Source organism: Pezoporus occidentalis, unplaced genomic scaffold (genome assembly GCF_034315485.1).
Source record: "Pezoporus occidentalis ecotype Australia unplaced genomic scaffold, CSIRO_AGI_Poc_V1 ctg8, whole genome shotgun sequence".
NCBI classification, from domain to species: Eukaryota; Metazoa; Chordata; class Aves; order Psittaciformes; family Psittacidae; genus Pezoporus; species Pezoporus occidentalis.
The window spans coordinates 5937507-5952145 of record NW_026916158.1 but is presented as its reverse complement, the minus strand read 5'-3'; the positions used below and the strand labels follow the sequence as shown (position 1 = coordinate 5952145).

Genomic DNA, 14639 nt, shown 5'->3' with positions numbered 1-14639 from the left:
TAGTATCTTGTTTTCTTAAGGCAGCTGTGCTGTGATACCAACCAAAATACCAATGAGCAATAGCACTGGCTAAAGAGATGCTCTTTTTTCTTTTTCTCTGTGCAGTTTTCTAAAACATTGCTAAATGGGCAAACTGCATTGTTTTTTAAAATGTAAATAGCCATGTCAAGAGAATGGCTTTTTGTATATCCAGAGTGCAAAGTGATAGGGTTTCTGTACCTACAACAGCTTTGGACAAAATGGTTTACTGATTGGTAGCCAAGTAGCTATGCCTATATGGAAGACCATCAGCATTAACTAACCCTGACTAATTTACACTCCTCATATTGCTGAGATATTACTACTACATTTATGCAACAGATGTGGCTGTGGTGACTCTGACTCCAATTTCTGACACTTTCAGTCTTGATTCTTTCTACCTAGAATGGCGTCTCAACCTCCCATAAATGTCCTGTAGGTAAAACACACAGTCGCTTGTAGTCTCAAATATCATAATCTTCATGTTTCCAGAAATAACGAAGTCAAGTTCTCTTCTCTGATATTCATAAGTCAGTTTACACACTTGGGAGACTGCATCTCTCATCGCAACTTTGAATCTGTATCACTTTATGTATTGACTTTGTACAAGTATCATGGAAAATCTTAAGGCAGCTGGTGAAGTAAGAGTTCTATAGCATAGGACTTAACACAAGAATCCCCACAACCCCTGCCTTAATTTTCCAATCATTCAGAGTGAGTACAAGCTATATGCAGGATCAGGGCAGTCTACATTCCAGTCAGTGCTTCTACTTAAGCACATCATACTTTTTTCTGGATCAAGTCATAAAAGTAGGAAAAAATTTACCATCCCCTCTGCTCTGTAAGTGTATCTATTTCTTTCAATACTCTTTACCTCATGTCCATAAAAATTAACCAGGTTAGCCTAAATAGTTTGGATAGCAGATTTTTTTTTTCTAATATTCTAATTTCAAGTATTTTTTCTAATATCCTAACATTTCTAATACTGTGGATGACTGGAAGGAACAGGTATTACTCTGAGCATCTTTTCCTCACAAGTTAAAAAGTTGAGTCCCAAATGCCACAGGCATTACCAAGTCAGCTTTTGAGAATAAAAACCACTGGATATTTTGCAAAAAACCACTGTTTCCCTGTGATCTCTCTACCTTTCCAGAAACTTTCTGTAGTCGAATGACCTGCAGCACAGAAAAGCTATAGAGTGGGAGATGTCTTGGTATTTCTGAGCAGTCACTGTCAACAGGCGTTTATCGAATGTGAGTTACCAATAAGTAATTTTTTATAGATAGGATTTGCCTGAATAAAGACAGGGACATACTCTGATAGACTCTGTATTTGATGTAAACAAAATATCTTGGGTTATGTTCAAACAAAGCACATCCATGGAATTTTCATGGCATCGATCCCTTTGCTGCTATGCTCAATACAAACTCAGGAATGCGTTTGTGCAGCTCACCACAGTTTGCGTAACACAGAGGTAATGCTGCTTGCTATAAAGCACCTGGAAGGAAGTTTTAAGTCCTAGAAGGGAGTTTACAAACGTATGTAACCCTGATGACTATACTCAAAGGGGACAAGCTTAGCTGGTGAAAGCTCATAATTAGTTTGGAAACAGTGTCCACCACCCTCACCTGACAATGAGTTACAGCATTTACTATTGACCAAAATCCACTGCCACTAACCCTGTCATCAACAAACTGGTAAGACGTCGGCCTGTAAAAACTTCTGAGATAGTAGAGTCCAAAAGATGACAGCAACCTATTTTGGACCCAAATAAGCCAACATGACTTCTTTTCATCACGTTAAGAACCTAGAAATATCCAGAGAATCTGATCTTACTGAAAAGTAGTTTTGCTCCTAATGCTGATCATCCCTACCAGAAATATTCCTACTAAGTCTTGCTTGTGAACTGGGTCCACATTTGCTGTACAGAATGGATGAGAATATTGCCCAATAAAGCAGAGTCCTGAAAACACACCTGCATAAGAGAATGTTATCCCTTGAGGAGAGCTTGCTCATGCCTCCAACGAGGCTGTCAGAATACCTGCTGCTGTATCCTGTGCCCTGCTCCATTTACTTTCCACAGTGAGTTGTATTTAGGGCCAAAGTCTGGTGAAGTCGTTTGGATTAAAATCCGGACCGTACCAAACGTGCTGGCTGCAGCAGCTCCTTGTGCTCAGCCTTCACCAAGTACTTTTCTGAAACTTCACAAGCGTGACACCGAGTCTCATCTCCCCTCAGGGGCCTCGGGGAGCCTGGTACACCCTTCCTTGCCGTCCTGCGGCAGCCAAGCGGCACAATTTTATTTTAAAAGACCCTTCTTTTATTCATTTTTTTTAAAACCGTCTTTATAGCAGGACACTGCGAGGCGGTGTTTCCGGTCCCCTGCGGGGGGCGAACGCAAAGTGGAGCGCGGAGAAGGATAAGCCGCACTTGACCTTCGCCTGAAGATGCAGCGGGCGCTGCGCGGCGGTGAGAGCCCGGCCCCTACTCCTCCTGACCCGGGAAACCCCGGCACGCAAGATGGCGGCCCGCCATGGCCGACAACGAGAAACTGGACAACCAGCGGCTGAAGAACTTCAAGAACAAAGGCCGCGACCTGGAGGTAACCGCTGCGGCGCCTCGCGGGAGGGGCCGGCCGGCCATGGCGGCGAGAGGGGGCCGCCGCCGTGTGGCGTCTTTCTTAATCCGCCGGCGAGGGGCCCGCGGCGGGGCCGCGGCCTGTGCTGCCCGCCCCGCAGGGAGGCAGGAGCGCCGGTGCCCGGGGAGGGAAAGGAGACAGAAGAAGGGAAGGCCGCGCTGTAGGGCCGGGCGCGGCCGGGCTGTTGGGCGCCGCGCGGAGGCGGGAGAGCCGCGGCTGAAGGGGCAACGGCTGCCGCTGCCTACTCTGCCCGCGCCGCCCGGGGCGTCCGCGGGCCTCGCCGTCCAGGGATGGGCGGGGGGCGGCTAATATGAGCGGTTGGTCCCCGCGGCGCGGGCAGGTACCGGCCTCGTATTCAAGGCTCTCGTTTAGCGTAGCTCGGCCTCGGCACTCTTGGTAGAGAGAGGTGTTGCCTCGGTGTTGTGCCGTCCAGCACAGCAGTCGTGGTTTCGCATGGCTCTGCCTTAATTTCTTGCGAGCTCTTAATAATCGCCCTTTGCGCTGAGTGGCCCCTGAAAGACTGAGTCAGGGATTAGGGCCCAGTTGGGTATTCTGCTGTGTGTCTTTGTAAGGTACTCCAGTGAATAAACGAATTAATTATTGCCTATTCTTTATAGTGAAGATTTTTATTAATAAAAGCGCACTGAAGATTTTGCTATATATAAAATAAAGCATTTTCTTTTAATATAGGGCTAATATTACTATTTTACTGCTCAGTTAGTTGAGCGTGGAAACAGTTTGGCTTATATCATAAAGCCTCTAAACTTTTTAGTGGCTGGATTGCTACACACATTCTTTGAGATGTGAAGATGCTTCCCCAGTGCAGCAGAAGAGATAGTTAACTTTGGGTTTCCTTAGTAAATACTCAGTTTTAAAAATAAGATGTTAGTCCTCACCTGTAAATGCTTGGTTGGGAGTGCTGATTTGGGAAATGTGTGTGTCTCACTATTGTCAGTATAGGGTTCTGATCAAGAAATAGGCTTTGGCATTCTCATACCGTTTTTCATTATTCTCAAGATCGGTCCCTATAATTAGCATAATATTCTAATCTTTCATAAGAAGACAAAATTTTTGCAGTATTTCCTTCTCAAAAGTAAAAGATGCATTTACATTGCTGTTATTTATAAAACATCTGTTAAGTTTCCCATTTGGGTAATTCAGAAGCTAGTAACACCTGGATTTTTAACTTGTCCAAGTATATTAATAAAAGAGTTTACTATTCGGTTATGTCCAAAGTTTGATGATGGCAAAAATGTTGAAAGTGGGAATAATCAGTGCAACGATTGCTCTGTTTGCTAGTAGGGTGGTTAGTTTTGTTGTAACTACTTGTCTCAGATATTAATTTGGTTTTATCTAAATTGTTACATTATCATTGAATGGACAACTGTACAAGAAAGATTTTTAGGAAGGTGCAGTAAAGTGTATACTATTATAGTAAAAAATTAAAATAACAGGAAAATACAGGTTGGAATTCATCTGAGTTCTCTCCTTTGGTACCTATGTACTGAGTTTTAAGGTAAGTCAGCTGAAGCAGAGAAAGTGCAGTGTGGGCACGTGCAAGCAAAAAGAACACGTGCATGTGTATCAGGAAGCAGGTTATCTCTGCAGTATTTTTTTTAGTTTGCTGATGTGCTGAAATGGCCTTCTACAGAGTGAAAAAAACCCACTGCTAGGCCATGTTAAATTTTAGATGCTGACATCTATCCAGCAAATCCTGGAACATATGCTTGGTACCTAAAATAACCACCGTGGATGGCTGTTTTTCATACAATAGCTCAGGCTTATGGCTCTCATTCTTGCTTATTAACTGCTTACACATCACATTTTTTGTTAGTGTGGGGGATGTTGGTAATGTCCACTTACAGTCAAGTATCCTATGGTAGCAACAGTTGCTAATGAGTATTCAGTTAGTTCACACCACCTGTGTTTCTGTGCCCAGAAAGATGCCTATTTACTTCACATAGGAAGCCAACATTTGGTCTTTATCTCTTTCCCTCCTCCCCTCTCCTTCACATCTCCTCCTTTTTATCTCTGCTGAAATTACGCATTTAGCCATTGGTTTCTTTTACAAACCTGTGATAGTTTTTATTTTCCATGACAGTTTACCTTCATTTGCCATGAGCAGATGAATATAACTATCACTGCAGTTTTGGTGAATCCCAAATACAGATATTCCAGAGGCTGTGAAGGGTTGTCATGTCACAAATAAGATTTTTTTTTTTTTTTTTAAATGGTAACTTACAATTCCATGTTGTCTAAATCAGTCATTGACGGTTATGTTGCTGCCAGTTGCTGTCACATGTACTTGTCTCCGTATCTTCACAGCGTATTGTTGTATATGTGTTAAGTGTGCATTTAGCCTTTTGGATACTTAACTTAAAATTGAACTTCCATTTTCCAGACCATATCAATGTGCTCCTGAAAATAGAAATTTGGGTCTTGAAAAAGGGTTGGTGGTGGGGGGAACCAAACCACACACACCTGTTTTACGTAAGATGTTTAGCAAAATTCCCTCATCTGCTTGGGTTATTGGGTAAACATGCATGTGTGGGCATGTTATGTTGTAAACAGTTGCTGCTAGGTTGTTCTAAGATGACAGATTGGTGGTGGCTTTGGGAATCGAGGGATTCATTGTGACCACAAAGATAAAGTACTTCCTTCTTTTTTTTTTTTCTTTGTAGCACTGCTCAAAGAAATAGTGTAATAAGCTTTTTAATACTGAAAGAGTTTGTACTGAGAGAGCAGTAATTTGCAGCTAATACTGAGTTTGTATCTCTGTAGTGGATTGTCTTAACAGCATTCTGTAAGGTCTTAGATTTAAGAGTTAAAGCTGTGGAGGGAGAAGAGTGTTGTAACAGCACAAATAGGAGCTAGCCTTGCAGAAGAGGTCACTTGGGTGGTTTTGGTTGGTGTTGTGGTTTGGTTTGGTTTGGGGTTTTTTTTGGTTGGTTGGTTGGTTTTTTGCATCCAGAATCTCACTTAAGTGCTTATCTGGACTCCTACACAGAATTATGCAAATGCCTATCTACTAGCAAAGCTAGTTAAGGTAACTGTTCTCCTCATGCGTTTTCAATAAGGAATAGATTTTACTTAGACTTTCCTTGAATAAGAAAGGATAAGCTGTGTTTTCTGTTTACTGTGAGTATAGTTGTGATGATATCCAGTTTTCTTTCCCATCTTCACTTTTAATTGTAGTACCACAGACCTTGGAATCAGATACTCAATCTTTACTATACAAAGGCCAGCATAAGTGCAAATTGTTCATTGAGTCTGCAACAGACCTAACATTATGAACAGTTTGAGTAATTGCTGTTTGCTACTGCATGTTAGGGGTCTTGAGCTTCTGGGGAGTTCTTAAACTTCAAAGAGGGGTTGGGTTGGGTTTTTTGTTCGCTTCTTTTTGTCTTACCAGGTGATCAACATCTCACCTGCTGCAGCATTCAAATTTGACTGATGTTTAGGCTCTTTGGTTTCATTTTAAAACAAACAAAACAGTATTTCATTTATATTATTTTTGTGCAACTGCTGGAACAATCTAATGCTTTTCTGCTGGCCTCTTCTTCCCTGACTTGACTGTGTTGCTGGGTGAGAGATTAAGAATTGCTTTAAGAGTGCCAGCACAGGAGAAGTGTCAGATAAGTATTTCTGCTCTGTAATTGAGAGACACATGATGTCAAATGACAATAATATTGTAATGCAGGGTACTTGAAAACTAATTCTGGAGCAGCCATTGAATCTGGATATTTCATGATCAGCAATGTCAAGATTTTTAAGAGTTGCCAGTAGGGTTCACTGGACTTGTAGTATTAACTACATTTGAGAACAACAAGGAAGCTTCAGGGGGTTGAAGGAAAGCTGATGTTACAAGATATACTGGATATTGCAGGTAGTTAAGGCTTTTCAGCCTTTTCTGTATTCCACACAATAGTTTACTTAAGATCCAAATGTGGAGGAACTGAAGGGAAGCAGGAATTTCACTCACTGAGTTAGATAAAAATAGGTTCCTTTAAGCTGACTTGTAAATCTGTGGTGAATCTCATATATTTTATAATTTAAAAATCGTACTTATTTGTTTGTGTAAGGCATTTTATTTGGCATGCACAACTTCTCCAGGAAAAAACAGAATGACAGCATATGCAGTGTCATATTGATTTTTTATTTATGTGTGATGGACAGTCCCATTATAATTCTGAAGCGGGAATAGTTGCTGAGATGTGTTTTCTAGTGGTGTCTTGTAGAGATTGTGTTGGCTTCAAAATGCTGTGCCGTTTTTATCAATGATCTTGAGAGTAGACTTAATTGCTTCAAGTTACAAATGAGCTAGGATTAGTATAAGAGGGAAGCAGTTGATAGAGGAGGGCGTAAATCACTTGATTAAATGTGAAAACTATGGATTTTTAGCAAATGCAAATATGAACATGAATGTATCTGAAGGGTTCTTTCCTTGTTTAGTAGTTTGGTGCCTTTTACACTTGCAAAGGACAAGACAAAGTTTCCTAGTGATTGGTGCGGTTCCTGCACTGGATGTTATGACTAGCCTTCTCCACCTGTGGTCTACAGACTGGGTGCTTTCTGAGTGCCTACTCTAGTGAGTAAGCAGTTTGTGCACAGGGCCATAGTAAGTGGTGGTTTAAAAAGGAAATGAACTGAAAATGCCATCCAGTTCACAGAAGGTTTTGGAGATAAATAGTGGTATATTTCTCACACATACATCCTGCTCCCTTTCTGTTGCTTTTATTTTGTTTGTGTTTTGATTAGTAGAGCAGACTAGTGCTGGGGTGTTGTTGTGACTTTCTAGGAATGAAAGATGGCTCAGGATTTAAAGTAACTGTTGCCTTTGGAGTTCCACAACAGAAACAATGTGCCTTTGGAAACTGTTGACTAGAATGAGAGGAATAGGTAAAGTTCTACCATTATTGGAATGCTGTCAGACCTGCCTGTTGTAGGTGCATAAATAGAGCTACTTGAGTGAAATATTTTATAATAGCAAAAGGGTACAAGTTTCCAAGAAGCATTGATTCAGATGAAGAAGCGGAAGAGGGGTCAGGATACATTAGATGAGCTCCAGGCTTACATACTTAGAAAGGGCTAATAGATCGGAGCTGTTCCTGAGTGTGGAACATTTGCTGTTTTCTGGACTTGTTGTGAAAAGCACTAGAATGTATCAGGATTCTGCAGGCATCAGCTAACACAAGATTTCAACGATAAGCCGAAGGGCTCAGTAATGACTAATGGTCAGAAAATAGCCCTTATGATAAAACTTCATCTAAATATAATTTAAAAAAAGGAAGATGGAGGGGTAGCAATCATAGGCTGACAGAAATAGATTTTGTTTGCTTTTTGATGGAGCAAATGAAGAACAGGATCCAGTGACTGAAAAAGCCACATGAATTCATACTGAAGAGTATGCTTAAATTGGACCACTTTACAAGGACCATTCTGAATCCTATTTCTTAAACTTTTAAGTTGAGACTGCTTTCCTACTTACAGTTGTGTTAGTGCAGACTGAGAACTGAATTGGGGAAGTCCTACAATCAAGGCAGATTTTAAACAGAACAGACGGGAGAATCTAGCTTGACAGTGCCACTTGCCAAAGAACCATTATACCTGGCTTTCTGCCCTTTGAACTTTTTTCCAGAAGGCCACACAAGTTGATCATGAGTCTGCTGACCAACCTATCTGTTCCATTTCTAGGCTGAGGTGATGATGCTATGAGCTAACTTCAGTTTGTATTTGTTGTGTGTTTTTTCTTCCTAGGAGGAAGAGCAGTGACAAGTTGACCAGTAATAACTAGTTTGTCAACAAACTATTGTTTACACAGAAAGTTATTTTATTGGAGCCTTATTTTGGTAAATTGTTCTTGAGTGACTTCACTAGTTGCTTGTCTTTCATGTGAAGGCATTTGTGAGTCCAGGTTATGCAGGTCATCCTAAGAAGCAGGCAGGAATTAAAACCAAAGGCCTGTCAGCTTATGTCTGGAGGGAGAACACTCTTCTTGTTCCAGCAAAGTATTGATAGTTCCAGGATTTTTTTTAAAGTCTGATTAACTGCATTTATGATTTTTCAAGTAAAGAAACTTCTAAATGACATGTCCCAGGCTTTTTTTTTTTAGAGTATTTTTTGGGGTCCACTCACTTGTCCCTGTATCTCTATCACATACATACATGTGTGTACTAGTACTGAAGGTGTGTTACCACCTGAGTTGGGATATATTTCCTTTTGGGCTCACTAGTAAGTGCAACTGTTACTTTTTCATATCCTTACAGCTTAATGTCTTACAGGTGGTGTCCTAGTAATTCAGTCTTCTACTCCCTTGAAATGCACATTGGATGTTGGTCAGCAACAGGTTTTCTGTGACCAGTAATGTCAAGATTCAAGTCTGGCAAGAAGAATCCTTCTTGCAGTACAGCTTTTTAGTGGGTATGCTTATTTTGTTAGGTTGCGGTAGCACTTTTAGATTGGGAAGGCATTAATTAACAGTCAAGTGAGATCAGCAAGGGCTTGGTACAATTCTGCACTCTTATTAGCAGAGATTTTCATCTTTTATTTTCTTCTTGAATATGCCAGAGTAGGAGACTTTGGAGAAACTACCTTGAGCACTACATTACAGGCTGAGAGCAAGAGCCTGCAGTAGATAAGTCAGTTGTAAAGTTGCAACATCTTTCCGAAGCCTCTAAGTGGTGGGTGATATCCATTAGCTTACCAACTTCTCCAGGAAGGCAGCAGATGAATGGCTACCGAGTGCTGCTTGCCTTTAGCTCTCTTCTTAAGCTGCCATTCATTACTCAGGTGGAATATATGTCTTTGCTGCTGAATCGTAGACTGTGCTATCCTGTTGCATGGTTGCTACCCCTCATCCTGTTTTTGCAACCTGTGATGCGTTGAAGTGATGTACGCTACGGAAAGCTGAAGCATGGGCTGCCAGGTGATGATGCCAGTAGTCTGTAACTGTATGTATGCATGTGTAAGAAGATAACTGCTGGAGAAACTTTTCTGGTTTTTGCTGATACAGAAATTTGAGATGGAGCTGTTAAAGACCATTAAACTGTTATTTATGTATTTATAAGACCAGTATTAGATTAATTAGGAGAATACATATTGGACTAGAAAAATGTTAAGATTATTAGTGAAGTGTAGTTTTTCCTCTTTAGAGGTTATACCGTTGAGATTCTTGCTGTCATATGAAGAATTCAAGAAGTACTTCAGAAGTTTACCCAGCTGTGGAGAGTAACTCCATAGCACTGGAATAAAACTTACTAGCATACAACTAGTGTTCAGTGTCAGCTGTTTGCCATGTAGCAGAGATGACTGACTTTTTAGGTTTAAAACTGAAAAAGCCATGAATATAAGCTGCTTTACACTTGGCTATTAATTCTGATTTTGATTGGCCAATTGAATCAACATTCTTTAAAGATGCACATATTTCCTGGAAACTTGATTTGGTGCTTTTCAGTGTGGGACAGTTTGCACTTGCTTATTATAACTCTTATCTAGTCATCCCAGGTGCCTCAGCTGCATTGGTGTGCTTGTATACTTTGCCTTTTAAATATGGGAAGCTATTGTGATGTGGGGCTCTTGAGCTTTTTCCTTCCTGTGCCTGTTTTCTTTGTGATGAACTGCATTTTAGTCCTCAAGTGATGAAAATTCTACCCCAGAGGAGTGGGGAGCCATCATTTCTTTTCCACCTGCATCCTTTCCTGCTCTGTTCCTTTTCTTGTAGTTCTTTGTTTGAGAAGGCAAACTGCCTTGCTCAGAACTGGGATATTTTTCTGATGAAATAAACGTTATTTTCCATCAAAACAATTACATTTCTGAAAGTCTAGCTTTTAATTGTTATTTTCAGAGCTGTTTCTTACTGCTGTTCAGAAGGTTTCTTAGCTGTTCCCTTTCCTTGTATTCTCTGTTAATGCAGTCCCTTACACTCTGGTATTTCAAGCTTCCTCTAGGCTTGTGAATTGTTAAGTCACAATAAAAATGCAATTGTTTTTAATGTTATTCACTCTAAAGTTCAAAGTCTAAAATAAAATCACTTTTTTCCCTCCTATTTTCATTTTGCATAGCAGTAACACAAGCAGTAGTAAACCAGTTTAAGTATCTTTACAACTGACTTTTTTTAAGTGAATTCTCTCAATGAGAGCTGTAGAGAAAATAAAAATTGCTCTTGCAGTGCAGGGGGTTTTCTTGTCAGGTTGTTTATTCCTGATCCTGCATACCCTTTTTTTCTTCAATATGAAGATCTAGGAGGTGTTATTTCCTAGTAAAAATAAACAAATAAACAAACCAAAACCCACGAAAAAAATACATATCTATTTCCTGATGGATTTCTACTTACATAATGACAAATCCTGTGTGTATGAGTATTGTTTAAAGTTCAAAACCTTTTGTAATTACTTGGTCTGGACTCAGAACATAATGCATTTTGATTCTTTTTCAGACTATGAGAAGACAAAGAAATGAAGTTGTTGTGGAGTTGAGAAAGGTGAGATAACTTGGCATTAGTCTTGCCAAAAAGCATTTGGCTATGTTCACATTTCAGTAGAATTCAAGAGGTTTTGATACAGGCTAAAAAAAAAAGCAAACCCTAACCCAACTGTTGTGTGTTCTTTCAGGAGTCCACCACTAATACCATTGTTAAACTATCTATTTGTCTTTACTAATTCTGCAAAGGTACTTGGTTTAGAAGGAAGTTCTGATGTTACCACACCTTGTACTAGAAATTCCATAATTTTTCTTCTAGAACTTCAGGATTTTATTGTGATCTATTGAAGGGAATAATGCTTGATTCTCCAGCTAGCTTTTAATTCTAAAAGCTTAAGAAAAGGGTTATGTCTTTTCCTTTGAAAACTGGGTGTGCTTACTAATCTGTAGACAGAAAGCTGTTTACTTTCCCAAAACATTTCAGTACACAAGTAGGAGTGGAAGAGGGAATGTGTGAAGGGAACACTGCCTAGAATTGTTGAAAACCTAGAAAAGTAATCATAACTTGTTTTGTTCGACTTCTGGGATGCACAGAAAACTGGCCCCTGACAGTTGCCTTGTCAGTGTGGACTGATGTGTGCACGTGAAACTTCCAGCAAAAGTAGTTACTGCTGTACATGAAGTTGAGTGAAGGATTTTTCTAGGAAGAAGTGATATCCAAAATGTGCTTCTCTGTGCAGTCCTTTCCTACCTCTTGAAATTTTGAAATCCCTTTGGAAATTTTGTCAGTGCCAATGAAAGCATGTTTGATTATTGTTTAAAACAGAAGCTTCTGTTTCCTTCTTAACATGCCCCACACCCCCTAATCAAAGTTTTAAAGGTATTAAGTATTTTTTCTCTTTAAGAACAAAAGAGATGAGCATCTTCTAAAGAAGAGAAATGTTCCTCATGAAGATATTTGTGAAGATTCTGATATCGATGGTGACTTTAGAGTGGTAAGAATTCATTAAACTCTAAAGCATATCCTCTTTTTATGTACTTAAAAGGCATTTTAAAATTCTAACTGCTTTTGTCTCTGTTTTCTAGCAAAACACTTCTTTGGAGGCAATAGTACAGGTAAAAAAATAATTTGTTTGAATATTTTTTTTGTGTTGTGGTGACAAATATATGAAAAGTCTAAATTCTCTCGTTTTAGAATGCTTCGAGTGACAACCAGGGTATACAGTTGAGTGCTGTGCAGGCTGCAAGGTAAGAACACTTTTTCCCAAATACATTGGTTTTATTCTTATTTTCTCATGCTCTTAAATTCAGAAATGTGTTCTAATTTAACTAGAACAAGCGTGTCCTTAACTGTTTGTTGGTTTGGGTTTGTTTTTTTGTTTGTTTGTTTTTTGGGTTTTGTGTTGTTTTTTTTTTTTGTGGGTCTGTTTTGTGGGTTTTGTTTTTTTTTTTCTGGTTTTGTTTGTGTTTTTTTTTAACTTGATAAATAGAACTTTACAAGAAAAATCCAAATTCTGAAGTCTTTGAAGTAATCAGGATTTTCATTGCGGTAAGATTTTACCATAATGTAAGTATTTGATAGTTCTCTCAAGTAGAGAGAAGTAAGTATTTGATTGTCTATTTTACTCTACTTGAGAGAACAATTAGGAGGACTATAAGGTCTTTAAACACAAGAATTGGCATAATCCTTTTTCTAGTTTTATTGTAGATCAGGCCTCTAAAACCACTTTTTGATTTAAGAGGAATTCTGTGCAGTTGTATGTGTTCCGGAAGTGGTCTTAAAATACTCTTTAAGAGCTTTGCTTGCATAAATCCAGTATTTAACTGCTGTTTCCTGAACTAGTGGTTGTAGTAGAAATCTGCTTTGTAGCAGAAAGCTACAACTTTGCATTTGTTTACCATCTGTGGTCAAGAGGGTTCATTCATGTGCAAGGGAAGATTTCCAGATTGTAGAGAAGTTGGGTGACTTTGGAGTTACTTTGACTTTTGAGAGTTAATGTGTTTAAAACTGGTAGGGGAAAGACCAGTTTCTGTGTCCATTTCCATTGGGCAGCTTGCCTTCACTAAAAAGGCTGATCAGCTCAGGGTAGTATCATGTAGAACTTCCTATTTACTGCAGGTGCTTTAAACCAGATTAGACTGAAGAACGCTGAATTGAGCCTGACTTGAAATGTGGAAGTGTTTGTGTGGATTTCTTCCTATTGTAACTAGTTGTTTGGGGTTGTTTTTTTTAATTGAAAACTAATTTAAAATTAAAACAGTGCAGTTTACATCGTTGGAAAGGCATTAAAGTATATTTTAGAGCTGAAAACAGATGCTCCTCTGTCTTGATTGAATCTGTACCATCCTTTGGTCTGAAGCTGGAACAGGAAAGGAAAACCTTACCTGAGTAACCCCTAAAACACACAGTTAGAATACAAGCAACAGAAAACTGATTAGAAGTGCTTAAGAAAAAGCAAAATCTAAACTAAACACCACTGCCCGACCCATCTCCCCGAACCTGAAATTTTATTTAATTCTGGTAGTAGAGTTCTCTACCTGTTTGAGTAAGTTGTTTGTGAATAGACTTAACTATGATTTTGTTACTGGACAAAAGTGTGAAGACTCTCTAAGTACACTTAATTTTTATAAGCTTGTAGATGTAAATTGTCTTCACTTATAAAAGGAATCTCCTTTACCTTATTTAGAAGTTGAAAATGCACATCTGATTATTACAAGAGTTTTCACATAATCTGTGTTCAGATCTTCCCTATTGTGATTGCTTAGTTTTGCAAGGTATTTTGTTTTGCTGCTCTGGCTTTTCTTATCTCAAATTCTCTTTCCCCTCTAACACACCACTGATCTTGCAGGATAAAGCAGTAGTGGAAAGCTGATTTCTAGTTACTGTTGTTCTGTCATGCCTTTCATGTGTTTGTGAATCAGCTGATGTATGAAGAGATGACTATATACAATCTTTATTCCTATTGCTAGTAAAAATTTTGTGCAACAGAAGTTGTCTTCTCCAAGAAGCTTTCTTCTTTCTCCTTTGCTGCAGGAAGGTGAAGCTAGAGGGTTTAAAAATTGAAACAAATATGTACACTTCTGTTCTTTACAGTAGTACTTCATGAATCTTTGCTCTCTGAAATTATATCCTTAGTAAAGAAGAAACAAGTTTCTGCCTTTCCCATCAAAGCAGCCAGGATCTGTTTATCTCCCTTGTTGGGTGGAGGCTGTAGGAGGGTGTAACTGAATAATAACTCTGGTGATTTTTATTTTACTGACTGGTAATACATCTTCAAAAGCAGTCAGAAAATATGGCAACCAAAACGGGCAATAAGTGTAATGGCTTCAGTTTTTTGATAGTTCAGTAATTCAAGTTTTGGAGATGAACTGTTTTCACTTAAAGTGGAGAAAACAAATCCTTCTTCATCTTTAAGAGTATGAGACACGCACTGGGCAAAAACTTCCCCCGCAGAATATAGTGCAGCACTGGAACATTTTGTCTGGAGAGGTGGTTGGATCTCTGTGCTTAGAGATTTCCAAAACTCTACAGGAAGCCATTACTGACCTGATCTTGTGTCAGCAA

General features: G+C 39.3%; 1 protein-coding gene and 1 long non-coding RNA gene across 3 annotated transcripts in view; one reads left to right on the top strand and one right to left on the bottom strand.

The window, feature by feature from the left end:
• Nucleotides 1-14639, bottom strand: part of LOC134155737 (uncharacterized) — a 58859-nt gene that overhangs the window by 26640 nt on the left and 17580 nt on the right. The window lies entirely within an intron of this gene.
• Nucleotides 2552-14639, top strand: part of KPNA4 (karyopherin subunit alpha 4) — a 28924-nt gene continuing 16836 nt past the window's right edge. For both annotated transcript variants that reach the window (XM_062603202.1, XM_062603201.1), the window contains exons 1-5: nt 2552-2620; nt 11091-11135; nt 11980-12069; nt 12161-12190; nt 12270-12322. In XM_062603202.1, coding sequence (XP_062459186.1) covers nt 2552-2620; nt 11091-11135; nt 11980-12069; nt 12161-12190; nt 12270-12322 — 287 coding nt within the window. The remainder of the gene's footprint in view (nt 2621-11090; nt 11136-11979; nt 12070-12160; nt 12191-12269; nt 12323-14639) is intronic.